Source organism: Sardina pilchardus, chromosome 5 (genome assembly GCF_963854185.1).
Source record: "Sardina pilchardus chromosome 5, fSarPil1.1, whole genome shotgun sequence".
Taxonomy (NCBI): Eukaryota; Metazoa; Chordata; class Actinopteri; order Clupeiformes; family Clupeidae; genus Sardina; species Sardina pilchardus.
In genome coordinates this window covers 12,062,754-12,083,886 of record NC_084998.1, presented here as the reverse complement: position 1 = coordinate 12,083,886, position 21,133 = coordinate 12,062,754, and the positions used below count along the sequence as shown (strand labels likewise).

The 21,133-nt window shown below is 41.8% G+C and overlaps 3 protein-coding genes across 13 annotated transcripts in view; 2 read left to right on the top strand and 1 right to left on the bottom strand.

The window, feature by feature from the left end:
* Positions 1 to 504: 504 nt before the first annotated feature.
* LOC134080188 (transmembrane gamma-carboxyglutamic acid protein 3) lies at positions 505 to 8,237 on the top strand. Of its 2 annotated transcripts, none has more exons than XM_062536491.1 (4): positions 505 to 559; positions 2,025 to 2,067; positions 2,922 to 3,082; positions 3,665 to 8,237. In XM_062536491.1, the coding sequence occupies exons 2-4, from the start codon at positions 2,058 to 2,060 to the stop codon at positions 4,298 to 4,300; spliced, it is 807 nt and encodes a 268-aa protein (XP_062392475.1). In that variant the 5' UTR covers positions 505 to 559; positions 2,025 to 2,057; the 3' UTR covers positions 4,301 to 8,237. The 2 variants fall into 2 exon arrangements, with proteins under 2 accessions (XP_062392475.1, XP_062392476.1); XM_062536492.1 differs by lacking the exon at positions 505 to 559 and adding an exon at positions 1,637 to 1,672.
* A 299-nt stretch (positions 8,238 to 8,536) lies between these two features.
* Positions 8,537 to 16,304, top strand: LOC134080186 (mitochondrial fission factor). Of its 4 annotated transcripts, none has more exons than XM_062536489.1 (9): positions 8,537 to 8,997; positions 9,734 to 9,804; positions 10,327 to 10,483; positions 10,945 to 11,072; positions 11,635 to 11,729; positions 12,496 to 12,699; positions 13,851 to 13,919; positions 14,571 to 14,646; positions 15,018 to 16,304. In XM_062536489.1, the coding sequence occupies exons 2-9, from the start codon at positions 9,745 to 9,747 to the stop codon at positions 15,147 to 15,149; spliced, it is 921 nt and encodes a 306-aa protein (XP_062392473.1). In that variant the 5' UTR covers positions 8,537 to 8,997; positions 9,734 to 9,744; the 3' UTR covers positions 15,150 to 16,304. The 4 variants fall into 4 exon arrangements, with proteins under 4 accessions (XP_062392473.1, XP_062392471.1, XP_062392474.1 ...); XM_062536487.1 differs by having other exon boundaries at positions 8,539 to 8,997; positions 12,493 to 12,699; XM_062536488.1 differs by having other exon boundaries at positions 8,544 to 8,997; positions 10,948 to 11,072; positions 12,493 to 12,699.
* Positions 16,305 to 16,923: 619 nt separating this feature from the next.
* Positions 16,924 to 21,133, bottom strand: part of amot (angiomotin) — a 37,230-nt gene continuing 33,020 nt past the window's right edge. For 3 of the 7 annotated variants that reach the window (XM_062536480.1, XM_062536479.1, XM_062536482.1), the window contains exon 15: positions 16,925 to 20,783. In XM_062536480.1, coding sequence (XP_062392464.1) covers positions 20,671 to 20,783 — 113 coding nt within the window. In that variant the 3' untranslated portion in view covers positions 16,925 to 20,670. Of the gene's footprint in view, positions 20,784 to 21,133 lie in introns of all 7 variants that reach the window. The other 4 variants (XM_062536486.1, XM_062536483.1, XM_062536485.1 and 1 more) reach the window with 2 other exon arrangements.

The following is a 21,133-nucleotide window of genomic DNA, read 5'->3' as shown; positions in this document are numbered from 1 at the left end:
ATCATTTTCACTGTGTGTTCTATTTAATTATAGGTCATCATTCCCACTATTACTCCACCCCACTTCAAGACACTATCCAATCTATGTTATACTGCCCTGATATAAAACAATGCCGATGAAACCTGGCAAAGGGTGAGCCAGGGAATTGTAGTTTATATGAGTAAGGTGTGGCATGAGCAGAAATTTGTCTGGTTTTATTTGTGACTTTTGCAATATCTTGAGCAAAATGACTGTACTTGGTTCACTACACAAACACTCGTATTCACGCAGTTTTTTTTTAATCAACATTAAGAGATTAGTTGCCCCAATTCTTTTTTTTTTTTTAAATGACCAGTAGCATGGTTTCCTCCAGACTCTAATACCCACAGTGCACTTCACCACCAGGGGGCTGTGTTACAGACTCAACATGGCAATAAGAGTCCTTTCATTGGATGATGATAGATATTTCACTACCCTTATTGGATAGTCTATACCTCTGTCTCAATTTGTGTGACTCATGTGGCTATTCTGCTACTGGGAATAGGGACGGAATGCGAAGGCATCTGCGATAGCCTGAGAGGTAGTGTATGTTTTTGATAAATACAGTTGAACTTCGTGTTCATTTGGAAGCCTTTAAATCCAATATAGTGACAAGTGGCGAGAACGGAATGGTTCTGAACTCAAAGGCTAGAGATAAGAGCCCGCTTTTACAGCAGTCAGAAAAGGCTAGGCTTTCGAGCCGATTAATATTTTATTTGCTTGTATGTTAGAAACATGGCTGCAGGAAAAGCAAAAATATTCAAAGAACATTTCAGGAGAAAGTGAACATGCTATGATGGTTACATATTTAAGGTTTTAAACTAAAGCCTTTTTCTCAATTAAACCTTCAAATTAATTAGGGTGGCGTCCCTTGCCATGCTGACATACCCTACTAACCTGTAGGAAACAGATTTGAGATATTTGTTTTATAACTTAGGCTCAGGCCTAGCCTAGTCGTTTAGTTAGACATTTGTTCGTGGTCTGTTTTCTTCAATAGGATGCGCCTGTGTGTGCTTTATAAGGCTAGTAGGTTAGGAGCATTGAGTGGACAAAAACGCAGCTCTGAAGCTGAATTGAGAGATTAGGCTGAAAAAAAGAATTACAGCCTGTTTGCCACTCCGTAGTTTTACAGTGATTGTTTTGTTACAACATGGTAGACTATTCCTCTTACATCCACGTCAGTGGTGGTTTTATGATGACATGCTCTCCGACTCTCACCGCCGCATCATCTCTGGAGCGCTTCCCTGATCAGAGCATAACTAGTCTTTTCAGCTGTTTCTAGCTTGCCTATGTTATACCGACTGAAACGCGTGTTTAGAGGTATTTTTCGAAGTTGGACTTTGATCCATAAATTGCATCACAATAGTTTCATTAAAACACTGAGATTATTTGGATATTTGAGAATATTATTTGCCAACAGGCCTGCTTTAACTTTCAGGTCGTGTCGAAAGAGCGTTTAAATGAGAGCTCGAAAAATTGGATGGTTTCGGAGAATTAATATATTACTGTTCACCAAGATAAGTAGCCAATCCTATCAGTTATATGTAGGCGAGCAAGATAGTAGCCCATGCTACTGTTAAGCTACCCTAAGCAATCCAGTGTCGGATAGAGCTGAATGGCTGAATGTCTCTGTGCAACTGCTAACCTGATATAGGTAGGCTAAATGTAACTAAATGCCTGTATAATCTTCAATATTTAACGGGGGCAGCATGGCCTATGAATTATATTGAATACACGAGCGTCTCTCTGGACTAATATATCTGTTTCCATGGGAACACCAACACCTCCCATCTCTTAAAATAGGATGTATATGAATGGGGTATATTAGTTCCTAATTTGCTGGGATCCAAATTGGATTAATCGGAGTAACCTGAAGTGATATAATGTAGTAGGCTGGGACTCCATAGTCAGGCTATCCTACACTCTATTCCTTTGTCAAATATGTTTGTCAAAACTGTTGGTCAGCTAATGTGTTATCATAACCATAGCCATGTGTTGGTTTTCAGGTCAGCATATGCCAGTCAGAGCAGCAAAGCAGCATGGCAGCTGGTAAGTGATCTCAGTTAAAGGTACACTCTGTGATTCTGGTAGAGGGTTTTAATAGTGTGAGATAAAATTCACTACTATTACTGACTGTAGCTTTAAGTTTTCTGTTTATTTGTTTTAAATCTTATTTCTTATCTTATGATAAGTCGTATCGCTTCAGTGTAAAAAGGTACAGCAATTAGATTGTAATGTAAACAAGCTTGTCATTTGCTTACTGTTTCTGTTTTGAAAGATAAAAGCTTGGTGCAGGCACATGTGGTAGTAACAATAGCCAGGCCTACAAGGTCAAACGCATTGTCTCCCTGACAATATCTGACTTCATTAATATGGGCGGTGGTGACTGAGAATGTGTGTCAATGCATTTGGGGTCACACAATGTGGTCAGCTCAGCTGATGATTTAGTGAGGCGTTTCTGTAAATAGCCTGAGCATGTATGTGGTCAGAGCAGGGTCATTATTCATGAGAGGGAGATGGGCTTGCATGCTGTGGAATGAGCATGTATACTGCTGGGGATAAGTCAAGTGGTATATGATTAGTACATAGGAGTCACCTAAAGATTGCTGAATTAACACAACTTCATGAGGATAGACATGTAGACATACAGAACATTGTGCACACACAATTTTTTGTAACAAAAAGACTAACAACAATGACTGAATTCAGCGGATATGATAGATATACTGTCCATATGTAGTCTTGTTGTTCTTAGTTGCATTCCTGAGTTGAGGCAAGAAAAAATGCATACAATCAATCACACACATGCAATACGTGCAGCCTTTGAGTCATTGAGCAATATTCCAGAAGGTTGCTGTGCATCCAGAAACCGACGAGTACATCTGTGATTTTGCCCCTTTTAGCATTCTTGGACGGGAAAGATGCACACTCACTCCTTAAGCGCTTCCCGCGGGCCAATGGCTTCCTGGAGGAGCTCCGGCAGGGCAATATTGAGCGCGAGTGTATGGAGGAGAGCTGTAGCTTCGAGGAGGCCAATGAGGTGTTTGAGAACAAGGAACGCACGGTAATCCTTTTAAAGTCTTTTTCAATGCAGTCTTTTCCATCTCCATTTCACGTTTATCCACAGATGTGTCCTGAATGTCTTTCCTGCTATGTTATTACATGTTTAAATACCCTCTCACTCTTTCGCTCTCTCTGTATCTATTCATCTGTTTATCTATTTTCATAAAGACCATGTCAGACTGTCATTAAATAATGTAAAATCAAATCAGTCTGCATTGTGAAATATACAAACAAAAACTAGTCTAATTGATTCATTTAAATATATGGACACACCTGCCTGACACTACATAGACTAGGCTACAACAGTTGTTAGAAGTTTCTTTACAGATATGTGTGAATTGGTTATGATAGAATTCTGAATTTCTTAAAAAATAAAAAAAATGTAAAAAAAAACACACCATTGAGAAAGGAATGAGAAAATGTCCCTTTTAGTGCCTCTCAGCTCAGTTGTTTTCGATGACGTATGCTGTATTACATCAAGAGCTGACCTTTTGCCCTCTCTCTCTCTCTCTCTCTCTCTCTCTCTCTCTCTCTCTCTCTCTCTGTCTCTCTCTCTTTCTCTCTCTCTCTGTGGCTGGTCTAGATGGAGTTCTGGAAGATGCGCAGCATGGGCAGTAATGCCGAGTCCCGCTCCGACAGTAAGGATGTGGTGTTTATGGTGGTGCCCCTCCTGGTCATGACGCTGCTGGCGCTCATCGGGCTCTTCCTCCTGTGGCGCTGCCAGCTGCAGAAGACCATGCGGCGCCGGTGGCCGGCCTACCCGCAGAACCGCTACCTGGCCAGCCGCAACTCGCGCAGCCTGCCGCGCATCCTGGTGCACCGAGACACGCCGCCGCCGTCGTCGTCGTCCCACGCCGACCAGTCCCACCACCAACATCACCACCACCACCACCACCAGCACCCGGCGGCCGCCTCCGGCCCCGTCCTCCCCGAGCCCCCTCCCTGCCGGCCTACGGTGATCATCAGCGGGGTGGAGCGAGGCGGAGGCGGAGGAGGAGGGAGGGGGGGCGGAGGGGCGTCCGAGGCCCCGCACCCGCCCAACGGCCGCGCCCTGTACGTGAAGGATTCGTCGGCGTCGGTGGCGTCGCGTCTCTCGGGGGCCACGCCGCCGCCGTCGTACGAGGAGGTGACGGGCCACGCCGAGAGCAGCAGCGACGAGACCTCCGCTCCCTACAGCGACCCGCCGCCCAAGTACGACGAGATCATCAAGGACAAGTGAACTTGTGACGCCAGGACGGTAGACAGTGGCAGGGATGAGAGGGAGAAGAGACCTTTTTTCAATTTTGTCAAAACGCACCCTTTCTCTTTCCAACTCCGAGGGGTGTTTTTGTAACGCCGGTTGCTGCCAGAGCATGCCATTGATGTGAGTGTTTGGCTTTGCATCTGACTTCCCTTTCCTCTCGTCGTTGATTGCCTTGGGGGAGTGTGTTTTGCGTGTAGCTGCCTAAGTGTTTGGCTGTGTTCCGTTGGATGATGCTGAAAAGAAAACGCAACCTCTCTATGACAACAGTAAGCGCAGGCTCAGGTCTTCACCCCTCCACCTGTTGTGCCATGTCCTCTGTCCCACCACTCACAAAGGGCACTCTCTTTCTCTCTCTCTCTCTTTCTCTCTCTCTCTCTCTCTCTTTCTCTCTCTCTTTCTTTCTCTCTCTTACCTTGTAACGCCTCAACTTTGGCCTTAACATTTGAAGAAGGGACTCAGATCATAATGAAGGGGGGGGGGGAAGGGGATGGAACACACTTCCTCTACATCTACAGTTTTAGAACATTCCTGACATTTAACACAAAGCCCATCAAGTAGGGCGAGATCTGAAGGTTCCTGAGGTCATGTGATGAAATATACTTCAGAGCTACTTATGGAACCATATATGTTCCACAGAGTCTAAAGAGGGAAAACAAAGTTAATTATGAATAATTATGATTCACATTTCATGTGCCAAAATGGGGATTTGTATCATTCCTGTAAGATAAACTTAAGGTAAAGTTTACGTCACAGAGAAGCATTCTTAAAAAATGTAATGTGTTTAATATTTACTTATTGGAGTGCCAAAAATATATTTATCGGTATCCTGAGAACTGCCCTGTATGCACTGCCAACATACACACACACACACACACTCACACATACACACACAAAGTGTACACATGTACAGAGACGCACACTTGTATAAACGCTTGTGTATCTTATAAAGTGCATAATCAGTGTATCAGCCAGGAATCCTACTGAGACAGAAACATACACACATGCATGTGCAGGCACACACACACACACACACAAGCACAACATTCAAAGAATGAGTCTACTGTACATTCCGGTTTAAATACCCCAACACAATCTTTGACTGTTTACTCTTTGAATGACAAAAGACAACCAAGTAAGATTGTACAGAACACTAGCCTACTTAACCTTGCGCTGCACTGTTTCAATACTTTTCTGTGCTGCCTACATAATTGTGGTCTGTCTTATCTAGACTTGGTGACTGTCGATAATGCTAGGACCATGATTCATCAGCCAAGCAGCCCAGCATACAAGAACAGCTGCCCTATGCTCAGGTTTTATCCAATGTTAAACAGCACAAACCTAGTGAGTTTAACACACTGCCAGAACTGAGAAGACCTCAGAGCTTTTACAGCTGGACAGAACATGAGCGAGAGAGAAACGCCATTGACAAGTCACCGAAGACTGGTGGACACGTAGTCTTTCAAGTGACCGTGCGCTTACTTACAATATCTAAATGGGTCTGGTGATCGCGCTATCGTGCAATTGGCTTTAGTTGTGAATTGACTTGACTGACTGACTGACTGACTGACTGACTTAACTTACTAATACTCTGTCCGGTAAAGACATTGTGATCCATCAAGGCAAGAGTATTCATTGTGCCCCAAAGCACTGGAAAAGTGTTTCTTGTCTTACCCAACATGAGTGCTAGTGGGACGATTATATACTAAATGCAGTCAAAGCACTATAATATACTGTGTTGAAGAGTCAAAGAGACGTGGTTGTGTCTGTGTGTGTGGGTGTGTGTGTCTGTGTGTGTGTGTGTGCAGTGTGCAGTGCGTGTGCGTGCACACTGTATGCTCTTGTGAGTGTGTGTGTTCAGTGAGTTTTTACTTGGAGGCGTGTCTGTGTATTAAAATGTACGTTTTCTGTAGGAAAAAAATCTAAACATTAATGATGGGAAGAAAATCACTGTCATCCACATATGAACATCATTCACTTAATGTGTACAAGCTGCCAAAACCATCTTGCACCTCTATGCCAAATTGCATGACATTTTTTTATATTTATCTATTTATTTATTTATTTAGTAATGATCATCCTGCTGTATTTTGCTTTTATGGACTTTCTATGTTTTCTAGAGTTGCAAATGACTTAAATGAGTTGGCTATCAATATTGATCAGTTTGAATTTTTGACTAATTCTTGAATAATTGATGTTTTGTATATAAAGAATAGATACATATATATTGCTATTGTAATTGGTGCATCTGCAATATAGGATCAGTTTGAGTCTGTACCATGTTTTTGAATTCACCACAATAATTTAAATCATAATGTGTCAGTGGGTGAGTTAACAAATTGGAGTTAAACTATTCTATATGCTTGTGTATGTACCATATGTACACATATATTGTCTATTTAATATTTTGGCACAGTCCGGTTATGGGTTTCATTCAGAGTTGATTAATGCATGAATGTATTTTGGTTTTGGACTTTTGAGTTAAAGTCAGTTAAAGTGTGCATCTGAACAAATTCGAAAGCTAATTGTTCTTACTAAACTTTCTTTCTTTTTTTTTTTTTTTTTTGGTTAGGTTTTGTGAATTTGATGCAGAGAATCATTTAATAATTCAAATATTGGGCTTTCTGTGCAACAATCAGCTACTCCTGGATCTGGAGGTAGCTTTTCCCAAAGAGAACTCTTAAGCCAGTTAAACCTAGGGCCATGCGAGAGAGCTTTCTTTGTTTGTTTCTTTCTTTTTTGAAATAAAAAAAAGAAGACAAAAAACAAACACTTCTGTTCTGTAGCTGCCTTAGAGGTTGATGTCTTCCATCATCTCTCTCTTTCTTTTTCTCTTTGTCAGAAATACAGAAGTCATGCTAAAAAGCATATCTTATGAGTTATAACTTGATCGATCTTAGACATTAACCAAGGCATCCTATGTACGGCTGACAGCATTCACATAGTGACATATTCTCTTGCCCTCCACTGTGGTTTTCCCTTGTTTGAAATATAAAGAGAAATTGTAAAATATAATTTGCCTTCACTGACACCACGCTTGTAGCCTGGATGAACCCAGACAAACCTGTTAGCCTGTTAGGACCCCATTGACTCCTGTTTCTGAACTTCCCGTTTTACAACTTTCAGCAGCGAAATGAAACTTAAATTGTTGCATTATGCTCTTACCAAACAATTTCAGTGCAGCAAGCACATCTTTCTGGTAAACAAAGGTTTTAAATGCAAGTTGTTTACTCAATTCCAAAGAAAATACACATCAATATCTGTTGTCATCAGTGCAGCCATTTGTTGCGTTGAATGGTTTTGATAATTCTAAGATGGGCGTCAATGGGATTCTTTCGAAACGGACCTGCAAAGCAAACTTTAATACACAGATTTGTCTGGGTTCACCCAGACTACCACACTTGTCCATAGGCCATCAGAATTCTTAATGTAATTTCACTCCGTTGAGTGTGTTTTTTTCATCTCCTAGAGAAGCCTAGCCTAATGAAATATATTTCACAATATTGCCAGTCCTTAGTAGCAGCCTATATATCGAGGCCTACAAAATATAAATGGGATGAAAAGGTGTAGAGGAATATTTGACTATCTGACTCCATATCAAATGCCATACTCTGATGTTCCTCTCCTCTCCAGCGCAAGTTTCATTCCTGTCAGAATGGTGTTCTTCAGCTTTTATTTATTATAATTAATATGTTGTAACCATGGTGACCAACTTTTAATTTTTCTTTCCTAATTGAGGGAGCAGAGAAAGCCTCTTAAGCGCTGTTAATGTTGGTTATGGTTGGTCACAGTGTCATTTTTTTGTCCCTTCCCATCCTGCCACCTGTTTGTCACAGTCTTGTCTGTCTAAGTGCCAAATCTTGTCTTAGAAAGCACTGATACCTTTTGTGAATATATTAAATCAAGGATTTTATCTGATCTAGCCTAGTGTTTTGTGTGATTTTATTAATGACATAAACAGCCTCTTGGAACATATTGACATGGAACATTACATCTGGGAATGGCCTACATCTAACCCTGGGTGTAAAGAAAGTAACAAGTGCCTATTCATGGGTTTCAACAGGTCCCTTTCCACAGGTGTATAGAATTAAGCACCTAAATTATGAATGCAGAATGCATGGTGCTTGATTAGCCCACCTGTGGAAAGGGACCTGATGAAACCCATGAATACATTTGAAATGGGCAATTTTTTGAGGAAGAAAGCCAATCAAGAAAGAAAGGGTAGACTAGATAAACATTAGCTCATCTGCCAGACCATGTAAACTGCTTCTCAGAAAAGCTTATTTATCGTGGTCTGTTATTATTATCATGATTGCTATTAGGCCTATTAATAGGCTATGATTGCGTATCTGTGTGATTGTGTAGACCTATTTATTTATTTGCTACTTTTGCCTGCTTACTTATTTTGTTTGTTTGTTATTGCTGTAGACATGCGAATACGTAGGCTAGCCTAGACTTTGTATCATTCAGTTGTACGCTACATTGTATGCTTAGTATGGCTACATAATATCAAAGGGTAAGCATACAATGCTACAATGTCACTGACCATTGCACGCTAAGGGCGTATTATGTCACGCAGCCCACGTTAACGACGTAAAGTTTCCGAAATAGGAGTCAGGCTGCTATGAAAAAGTTTCGAGGACGTCTTGAATGTTGATATCTTCCTGGAAGCAAAGGTGTGTGATTCTATTAAGGTTCATCTGAAAAAGCCTGGCTGTGGTCATTTGCGGCCGTGTGCTTATTTGCACAGAAGTCGAATGCACTTGACCGGTCAGCGTCGTCCTCTTCTTCGGAAGTTTGTTACGTTAGCTAACTAGCCAGACAGCTAGCTAGTATTAGCCAGCAAGCAAACATTAGGTTGCTCTGCAATTCCTGGACTGTCAGTGACATTATGCTTAATTTAAATTGAAACATGTATTTTAGCGTAAGCATTTTGTGAAGTAAAAATGCTGTTGTAACGATTTATTTTCAGTGGCTTACAGATAGCCTACGTTCAGAATGGCAACGTCAACTTTCCAAACATGCACATAAACCTTGTTCTCAGCATAGATATAGAAATATAGGTTGTCAGTTGCTTTGCCTTTGAGTTAAAAACAGTTGCCATTGCTAACATATAGCCTAGACGTAGTTGGTTTATTGGTGGCCTGACCAATTAACATTCACCCTGTCAACCGGATTCATCCTTAATCGTGTGCCCAGGTACACTTGTTGTGCTGCGTGCGTGTTTAGCTAATCTATGATCCGAACTGACTCACTTGGGAATCTGTCCAGTTTTCAGTTAAGCCTCTCTTCGACTCATGTAACATTACCAACGGAATCTGGTGGTGTCACATTTGGGGGCATGCTTTATTGTGAATGTTGTGATAAAGAAAGCAAAAAACGCTTTATTTCACACTGGTTGCAACTTTGCAGTTGCCCTTATAATGGCCGCTCAGATGTTCGACTACGGACCGGGGCGGACCTCCAGCCTACATCCATCCGAGGTGAGTGAGAATGTTTACAAATTCATGAGACGTTTGTGATGCCTCAATAACACGAGGACGATGTCCTTAGGTTAACACTGATGACGTTCCTTCTTCAAATTATCTGTCGCATTGTTGCTTGCCCTAAAAAAAAAATACTTGAGAATAAAATGTTAAACATAGTTTATAGGCCTAATAAATGCATAATTAGCAGGAGAATACTGTTGGTGGGAAAAAGTTATTTTTCCAGTAGACTTCTTGTGGTGAACATACATTTTGAACTACATTTGTCTGTGAAACTGCTGTAATTCCCTCAGGCCTATTTTTAAAACTAGGGTACTCTCAGTTCAAAACCAACCACTGTACAGTGTGTAACTGATCTGGAAGTGCTTGAGGCTCACCAAATCTTGAGAAGAGCTGAAGATCTTCAAGATTTATTGTTTGGTATTTAAGTGGTGTCCTTGCATATGAATAAGCCAGATTTGACTCTTCAGTGGGTCTATAAGCGTCCCACTCTCAAATCCGCCCTGTATTTCACCACAGGCCAATTGGCCCACTTACTCTGAGAGCATCAATCAACGGATGCGGGTACCTGAGCGAATCAGAGTGGCTCCTGTTCCATTGGCAGAGGAAGGGCAGAAATCTGAGGATGTTCACCCTGCCTACACCATGCAAATACCAGATAAGCTTGCGTTAACAGGTAAGGTTGTGGGCTCCACGCGGTGGTTTAGTGGTGGTCCATGAAGGTTCCACAAACACTTCACTGGATTATGTAGATAGATAGATAGATAGATAGATAGATAGATATTTTATTGATCCCCAAGGGGAAATTCAAGTATGAAATGTATGTTCAATAGAATGATTGGTAAATCGATGCACCACCACATTTATCAAATATCAGTTTTTATTTTGATTTTTAGAAATCCTTGTTTATTTTTCATCTGTTTTTTTCAATGACTTTTGAATGTTCTGAATTAATCATTTGGTTTCTGTCAAAAATCATTAATTATCCTACCTAAATAGGATGCATGGTAACCGTAATGAAGAAAACTCATTTATGTTGGTCTACATTTAGTCCATTTGCAATACACTACACTACCTAATGGTCATGCCGTGGCTAGTGTGTGACCATAAACTCACGGCTGGTTGTCCCGGGTCTAGCAGATGTCCCAGACCTCAGCGCTCGGCCGATGTTCAACAAGCACGGTTCAGGCCACGCCAGCTCCATGTGGGACCTGCACCAGGGAGCCTTCGGTGTGGATGCGTCCAACCAACACCACTCTGCCAGTGTATGTCTCTTCATTCTCTCCATTTTGTTGTGTTCACCTGCCAAACTCCTTTGTCCACCCCTCGGCGGTTTTACTCTTAAAACTCCCTACTTAGTCTGACCAACTTTTGAATTTGTTCACAGTTAAATTAATTACCCGTAATTTCCCGACTATAAGCCGCGGCTTATACATTGATTTTGCAAAATTTCTTCAGCTATGAGGTTAATATAGGGAGGCAGTTAATATGGTGCTAATATGGTTTTGTTTATTTTAACTTGCACAAAACACTGTCCTGCGGCTTATACACAATGTGGCTTATATGTGGGAAATTACTGTATAGTGTTGTTTTTTATTTGCATGTCACTTTGGACAAAGGCGTCTGCCTAATGGCATACTGTAACTGTAACAGTAAGATTACACTGAATGGATTTGAAAAATCTAATTATTACACAGATGATTAAAATGTAATCATTTACATGTTGATAAGAAATCACATGCATTAGACATGGGCAGACAGGTGCTTGTATTTATTGTGGTCACACACAGTTTCGACAAGTGACAAAAGTGTCTGGCCTTTGAACAGAGCCCCATTCGGAGGTCTTACAGCGATCAAGCCTTTGGCCGCAGTCCCCCACACACCCCCACACGCACTAAAGAGGCCCTACAATCCACACCCTCGTGAGTATTCTCTCATTGTACCATGATTGCCCTTAATAAATACATAGTGCTTTCTGAATATCACTGTTTGGAGAAAAGTATTATAACAATCTGACCAATAATATTTAGAATGGCATTAAGCTGCTCTGTGATGGGTTAATTGGTTGGCTATGTGTTGGAGTGCTACATTTTTTTTTAACAGTTTCACTAGCAAATAATCGTGCCATTGTTGGTGATGGTGTTTATTCCTCCAAATCATTCTCCTATCAGAAAGATAAAGATAACTCCAAGGCACCACAAACTCTTTTTTTGAGTTAAGGTAGACATGAGAGAGGGCTTGTTGCACCTTTGTGTGATACTGTTAGGAGCTGTGTGTGTATGCAGCACACATCACTTGGTAAAGCCCACGTACACATGAATTCACTGTCATTGGCCGGGTTTCCCAGATTCGTTTAAGAAGCTCTTAAGTGCTAAGAACTTTTTAGGGTCACTGTAAGAACGTTCTAAGAACGCTCCTAAGAAGTTCTTAGCACTTCAGAGCTTCTTGTCGAATCTGGGAAACCCGGCCAATGTTTTGTGATGGAGATCAAGTAGCTGTCAGTCTGAGCTCACAGTAGCCGTAGTGCGGTGAGATAACATAGCTACTCTGCTGTCTTATTCTCTCAACTTACCACTACTCCGACCTCTATCCCTCCCTCCCTCCCTCCCTCTTTACCTCTTTCCACCAACCCTGACTCCTGACACCACTCCACCCACCACTGCCACCACCACCGTGTTGCTGTAGTAGCCGCTGTTCCGGAAGAGCCTCGGCTCCTAGCCAGCGCGGCAGTGCCACCGTCGACCCCCCCGCAGCCACCCCCCAGGCCCTGGCGCTGGGCTCCCTCCCGCCCAACCTGCTGTCTGCCCAGGGCGTGCTCCAGGCGGCCAAGGAACTGGGTCAGCAGGCCTCCCAGCGTCTCCTGCAGACTGTCGCCCAAAAATACTCCTCCAGGTGACGCAACTAACCCCTGGCTTGCTTGCTATCCCACCCCCCAGCTTACTAGCCCTCCCATAAATGCTCCCCCCGACACACGCATCCCCATCAGGTCCCAATCTCCTGCCTTCTCGTCCCATCCAATCCCTGTTATTGGCCACATTCCTTCAGTGAAGGACAGCCCTGGCCTCAGATCCTGTTGTAGGCTATGTAGGCTTGTATTGCTGTGGTCGTGCTAGACCAGGAGTGACTTTGCTAACCCGTTTTCCCTGACAGTTCAGTCTGGGAAATGATTTATAATAACATTCAGACAGGCTCACCTCAGCATTGCTGTTATTTATTTCCCAACCCCTCTCCTCCAAAAGCATCCATTCATTTGGGCTTTGAAACAATAGTACCAGCGGGCAGCTCCATGTGTTTGTGACCAGTGCATGCACTTTCACCATGATGCAGGTGAAGGGTTGTCCCAGCATGCTTTTGCGTGTCTGAATGATGGCCATCATTTTGTTTCTTCAGCAGGCCTGCTTGTGGCTTGTGGCTTGTGGCTTGTGGCTTGTGTCTTGCGTCTCGGAGATTCAGAGGCTGAGCTCCATGTCAGATCACTAATTTGTTTGCCAATTCTGTGGCCATTACATAAGATATGTGAAAGGTTGTCTTGCCCTGTGCAGGCTTGGCTTTATTTTCTTTGCCTGGCTCTTTACTGATCACTCTTGCTACATTACCATTGGCGCTGCAAAATAGGAATAATCCATAAAAACCCACTCACACATTTTGTCATTTGGTATTACTAAATTATCTCACTGCCTTGGCTGGCCAGCAGAGGGCACTGTACTCTTACTTTTTTGCTTACTTTACCCGGTTTCCTTGCACTTTCAACAGTGGTCTTATGCTGTTGAGTCAAACCACCAGGCGGTATAGTTTAAACAAAAAGTGCACTGGTAACACAAACAGCCTAAACGACTTTGTTCTCCTTGATGCGACACTGAATATGCACAGGGTGTCTGTGCCCTGTGGATGGATGGAGTTGGTGTTGTGTGTGTGTTCTGGTTTCCAAAACCTCTTGAAAGCTACTCGCAGTGAAAAACATATGTTTTGAAAGGGCTGCAGCAGTGTCTTGGCGATTTAACCTTAATTGGAGTCTAACTTTATTTTCCTCTCTGTGTCTGAAGGTTTGGCATCCCAGAGAACCCCTCACGCAGCTCAGCTGAAGTGCAGCCATACACAGAAACCAGGAAAAGGTGGATCTCTCTTGTCCCCACTATGATTGTATATAAGGGATAATGTGTTGTTCACCGGTCATTAGATATAAGGGATAATAATGTGTTGTTCGCCAGTCATTATGAGAAAATAAGTCCCGACAGAAAATCCCGCTTATTAAACGGCTACATGAAAGTTTCAGATGTTGCATAGCAACGTGTTACTTGCTGACTTTCTTTTTCAATGAAGTGAACAGACTACTCATGGAAGGATATGAATGACTTGTTGCTATTGGCAGCAGACATATATATTTTTTGCCACAGTTATTATACAGAATTACAGCCTTCCGAATGCTGGGAATGTCCGTTAATGTTACTGGAACTTTTGCAGCATTCTGAAGGGCCATAAAATACATCATTTATTATGGGTTTGTTTTAGGCATGTGTATCACTATGGGAGACCTTTTTCCCCATCTGAATGTATTTTAATAGGAGCACATACATCAACTCGCCTATGTTTTAGAATGAAAGCTATGTTAACAAATGAAGTATATTAAACAAATTAAAGCTAATGGACAGAATCATTAGCTGGAAGGTAAACCTACTTAATTTCTCTTGACATTTGTGTGTGTGTGTGTGTGCGCGTGCGTGTGCGTGCGTGTGTGTGTGTGTGTGTTTGTGTGTGTTCTGAAGTGCTCTGCAGGAGCCTTGGTTGAGCCCAGAAGAGGAGTCTGGAGCAGCAGTGGAGTTCATTGTGCTGCGGCGGCAGGTGAGAACTCCGATCTAGACCTGTCCTGCTGACCAGATGAGACCCAAGCATTTGGGAGACATTTGTGGTCTTTGTCATGGGCTGAATTGGCGATCTGTCATCATCCCTGGTTGACAGTAAACATAGGCATTCAACCAAGTTGATGTCGCACAGTATTACGTACATGAGCTAGTTGATCCCAATAAGCCCCAGCCTGGAGCCTCTTGCATACAGTATGTGCAGTTTATCTTAAATCCGCCCATACTCCAAGTACACCTTGTTAGTCAGACATCAATAAATAGTTCGACCAGACCGCTGGATAATATGAGTCTTGTCAGGTATACGGAGATCCAACGTGTCAAACTCATCCTCGTTATTTCCTCCATTCGTAGCTCCTGAAGATGAGTCGTCGCCTCGCGGCGCTCGAGCGCCAGAACGTGGAGCACAAGCAGGCGGAGATGCTGCTCTTCTCGCTCATGGTGTCGGCCGTCCTGCTCAACGGCTGGCTGTGGATGCGCAGATAGCCCCTCGCACAGGTCGTCCCACCTGCGCTCGGATCCCACTGCCTGCCCTTCGGGCCTCCGTCGATGACCACTCTCGGTCGCAAACCCCTTTGTGTGGGAACTAGCCCCTCAAGCAGAGATCCCCCACACCACACTAGGCCTAGCTATGCTAACACCACTGAGGACTCAAAAGTAGCAACGGCTAGCTAGAAAACACCAATTGCCCACAAGCACGGGGTTGAGTTGTTTGTTAGCATGGTAAGTGTCGTGAAGGTCGCGGTGATGGTTTGGGGTGTCATTTTGAGTGTGTTGATTTGCAATGTCATGTGTTTATAAAGTCAGGAAAAAAATGTGGCTTGAAAAGCTTGAGGTGTTACGGGCTTAGACAAGTTTATTATTTATGACGATGGAAAGTTATAGAAAGTATTGTATTTGTATTTACTCACTTGGCAGATGTGTCTCGAGGTGTATACTATTAAGCACAGCATTTTACAGGTAGACATGATCTGTTTTTGCTGCATCTCAATTATTCCTCCAGGGCTGGTCCAAGCCAGTGCCCAGGATATGCTATATAAATATTTCTGTATACACTACATTTCCTGGAGCTCTGTTCACTTGTTCACAGGAAAAATGTGACCATGAAGTGTTTTTGGATTCTTTGAGTTACATTTTGTTTCTATGTTACAGAGCTATTCAGTGGTCAGCCAAACCTGTGTGTGTGTGTGTGTGTGTGTGTGTGTGTGTGTGTGTGTGTGTGTGTGTGTGTTAGATGAGAGGAAAGGTTATGCTCCATAAGCCCTGCTGAAGCCACTCGCAATATTCTCTCCTGCTCTTATCATCGGCCAGAGCAGAGGTCAAACAGTAGCCTGTGGATGCAGCAAAAACAATGAACTCACACCGCACAAGCCCTCATATGTTGTAAGCAACTTCATTGATATATCGGGTCAGCTATGAGAAAATGCAAAAGTTCACTTCTATATTATGCTCTTGATGCTGTGTATTTATCATCAAGGATACACACAATGATTATTCCATGGAATAATTCTAGACCATGACAGAAGCCTTAACTATTGCCTATGATTGATTGATGATTGATTGACAGAATGATTCTTGTCTAACTTGATATTTAGGCCACAGAGTGAAATGTGGATTCCATTAAATCAGTTTTACAGCGGATGTAGTTATCTGTGTGTTGGATTTTTGCTCTACGGCATGTTTTTCATGAACAGTTCAGCTACTTTACTGTAGCACACAATACATTTCAGTGGGGCAATTGCTATGTCGCTAGTTTGGAGCTTAACACGGTTGTACACTTGATTTGAGAGTTGGAGTTTAAAACCGAGTTAAACTCCAAACTAGCGACAGAGCAATTGCCCCAATGAAATGGAGTTGTATTAAGACTACATCTAACCAACAGAAACAACAAGTCTGTCAGTATATTGAAGGGGTACAGAGCCTCTAAGGAACATGGGCAAAATAAAAAAAAAAACATTTTTAATTTTCTGAACTTTTTATATTTGCATGGTGCACACCAGATACATTACTCACAAAATAGTTAGGGATATCTGGTTGTTGGGTGAAATTACTACAGAAAGTACAGAAACACTGAACTGTTTGACAGGCACATTCAAAAGTTTAGAGGTCACAATAAGTTCACCTGTAAAGCTTAGTGAATTTTGGGTTCATCCCTGACGTTTTGTGAATAGTGTACTTAATGTACACTCAACACTTTCTGATGTGCACCATAAACATATCTTGCCCATGTCCCCTAGGCCTCTGTTTATTTTGAACCCCGGTCATTCAACACAAACAAAACAAAAGGTTAGGAAAGGCATTTTCTTTTTAATATCAAGTGGTTTTAACAAAAATATGTGAATAACAATAGAAATTATAACAAAAAGGAATTCTTGTTGTAGATTTTACTCCATAAAAATTTAAATTAAGAGTTAACTCATTATTTTTTGGAACATTGCAGAAGTAACAACAAAATAACAGTAAAAGTCAAAACCACAAAATGAAACCGGCATGAGATGATTTGTGTCAATTGAATTCTGATTAAAGGAGAATACAAGTTAATTAAAAAAAAATAATGATTGTACAGTAAAAACGTTCTCAAGCAGCTTCTCTAAATCATACCTTTTGAGACAAAACAAACCAGAAACACTATGATGGGGGATGTTGGCACAGAATGAACTTGAAATTCAACGACACACGCAGCGTTCTTAACCACATACAGCAGACACTGTCCATTGAGGCCCAGATTAATCTGGTGACAATTTCCTAAAACCATCGGTCATGAGACAGACAAAAAAAATGTCATTGTAGACGTGATATTTTGTCAAAGAATGACAATGATTAGTGGCCAGTGATGCAAAATGGTCGTCTTACAATTGTCAGAGATTGCAATGGCAGCTATGTTTAATACAGCACAGGAGCTATGGAAACATGACGCGTGCCCAATAATAGTAATAATTAACAATGGCATGTAATTGGAAACAACGACAGCATATGGTAGGTCTGCTAATGACACTTTCAGGTCAGTTTTATAGCGGTTACCAAGTATTTTTAGGCGGACCACTTGTTGCGCTCCCATTCGCCAGAAGAGGGAGCAAGAAGGACAGTAACAATGGAAGGGAACATGGGAGTGATAACTAGGCTCCAGCCTCACCTAATTTTCGGCCCATTTGTTTTTTAGGTACCAGAGTAAACATGAGTCAGCTGCCCAATCAATCAATCAATCAATCAATCAAACAATCAAACAATTAATCAATCAGTTGCCAGAAACACAAACCTTTAGATAATGTCCTCTATCTACTGTCCACACAGGCATGGCTAGTGAATGTGTTCAACCTGACTATGACTGCCTCCACTCTCTATGTTCCACATTGTAGCCAATTGTTTGATTTCAGCAACTATAGACCAGCACACTCAACCGGATTTAAACTAACACAGTTCATAATAACTATTGAAAGGCACCTAGTACAATATGTTTGTGTACTGACTGAGGACTGCCATAGATGACAATATTAAACCGATAGCTGTGTCTATATTGCTTCCAGCCAGAAGACATTTCATCTTACAGATGGACAAGATGAAACTGAAGTCTTCTCTGAAACTCACAAATTAAGAGAAAAATAGCAGTTTCTTTTTTTTTACATAAAAATAAAGCAAACCGCCGAGACAGGCAAGCCAGACCATCAAGATGGGCAAAACACTTCCTGGCATTGAATGAAATAATTGGATAAATATTTGAGCCACAGCTTCACTGGTCTAGAAATACAGCTCGTCATCAGATATGTGATGTTGGATCCAAAGGAAAAACACCAGCATCTGTGATTAACGTGGATAACTGAAATGTCTGTATTGCTTGATCTCTTCCTTGAAATGTTTCTCCAGTACATAGACAACCGTAAACTACCCTTAACTGCAGTCCTCTTAAGGTACTGATATACAGTATATGATTGCTGTCTGCCCATTCATGTTTAACTTGCACTTAAACGTGTGAATTTAGAGCCCTCTTGCCTGGTCTGTTGTCTAGAGTGAGTAAAAGAGGCTGTGCTGAAAATAACAACCATTCAAGTAGCACCAATAGAAAGGCCAGAAGCAGTCGTCTTTTAGACACTGAGAATATGGCATATGCCACAGACACGGCATATCTGCCAGTGTTTCCGCTAATGATTTGATCTTTTGTGATTAGAACAGTTGGTCAGAAAACAATTCCAGACTTCCAGATAAGTCATTCAGGACAAAGTGTAACCCCTGGTTTCTCCAAATGTTTGTAACGCTGCCTGTTGTAGTCTCAGAAACTACATGAATACTGTCATGGACCTCTGTGGTCCCTAAACTCCGGCTGTTCTATGTTGACTCCAACAACTCTACACTCGCCTCTTTGGTCATTCATTTCTTTTTGTTTTTAAGAAGACAAAAATCTACAGCATTCATCCCAGCCATCTACTATTGATCTTTAATGATTTAATACTCATAATAGTTTTTTTTTGTTGTTGTTTATACATGACACTCTTGAAATACATTTCACTAAATGAGCTGAAATAGATCTGATAACGGTCTGAGTGGAATTTCCTTAAGATACTTTTTGTCCTATTGGGAAATCATCTGATTTACTGCCTCTCAATGTTCCTGGGCTATCAGCCTGCTGTCTGATGACTGCTGGAATATTATAATAATGATGACTAATCCCTTGCAATTTAGCCACGTCTGGTTGTACACTGAAAGCATTCTCAGACTAGGTCCATTCAATGAAAATGCACAGCGCACACTGTCACACACACACACAAACAACCCAAACAGTATACACATATGTACATATTCTCTCGCTTTCACTCACACTCTCACACACACGCACACACACACACCACTCTGAAATGAAATCCTTTGATAATTCTGAATGAGTAGAATGCAGTGCATCTTACCTCCCCACGCTTTCATCACAGCGCGCACACACACACACACACACACACACACACACAGGGCAAACACAACAGGATTCAGCGACCCCAAACCAGTGGGCTTTTTTTTTTTACAAGGCACTATCACACCACTCGCATCGGCCAACAACCTTCCCCACAGAAACTCTCTCCCAGTATACTGTGGTCCTTTACTGACAACGCCTTATGGGGCATTGTGTTTTTTTTTCTACCAGCTACAACAAACATTCAGTTCAACCATCACACTACCGCCACATCTATGGACAACTATGTACATAGTTACACTCTCTTTCATGTCATTTTGGAAGGAAAGTGTCCAAATAAAAAGGGTTGGATTATTATAGTTCTGTTCAAACTGAACTTGTGACCTTGATTGTAACGAGTCCCAATGGCGTAACTAGAGAAGGGACTTGCACTGCCAGAACACAGCTGCGTTTCGTGAAAACTCATTTAACTTTAGGGATCTGCTTGTTTCACTTGTGCATATTTCCTTGTTATGGGCAGCTCATTAACGTAGACACAAAGAAATAATAAAAAAGCAAATGATCTACTACTACAATATTTGGGTCTGCTACCCCAAGTGCCATATGTAACATCACTAAATATCATTCTAAACATAAATATACTGAGTAGTACAGAAAAAAACAGAATGTGTACAGGGTAGATAGTGCAATACATGCAAATGGCAGAGAAGCAAATTGGAGAGAAAAAAAATGAAATGAATGATAACTAAAGACATTTGGTCCAAGGGTTTGGGATTGAAGGAAGACAAAAACTCTTCCAATAAAAAGAGGACTGATTGTTCTTTTAACACCAAGCACGGCAGGTTCCTTCCCAACTCCATGAGGTATTTTTCACTGAAAAACACCTTTTTTAAAAAACACATGACAAATAGTGCATTTACACACACCCTCACAGAGAACCAAAGCAGTCCGAGGAAAAGAGAGGGAAAAGAGGAATCCTTCACATACATTGAAAAGTATGTATCAAGCATGGCAGAGAAATATATGTAGGTGTGTGTGTGTGTGTGTGTGTGTGTGTGTGTGTGTGTGTGTGTGTGTGTGTTTGTAAGTGTAAGTGTGTAAAAGCACTGTGGTTTAGATTAGAATCTCCACCATGTCATTGTCCACATCGGATTGGCTGAGAGGTTGAGGAAGTGACTGCACTGGGGCTCTCCTCTCTAGCGTGCTGCTGTGATACGCAGGGAGATCTGAAACACACACACACACACACACACACACACACACACATGATCTATTGGATTGCGATTTTTCTGTAAAGCAAAAGTGTAGATGTACAAACTGATCTGAAAGTTAGGGATATCTGGCTTTCGGGAGAAATGTATGGAAAAAGGAAATGAAAAACATTACAAGCTACAGTGGCATTAAAATCATGAAAGTAGGAGATCTAAGTAGAAGCATGCAATGGTGGTCATCTCAAACAATTTGCTGAAACAAAGGCCAACAAATTTCACCCAAAAGCCAAAAATCCCTGCGAGTCAGTGTGTGTGAGGGTTTGGTGCACACATCCATAAGTATATATACGTACGCACACACGTGT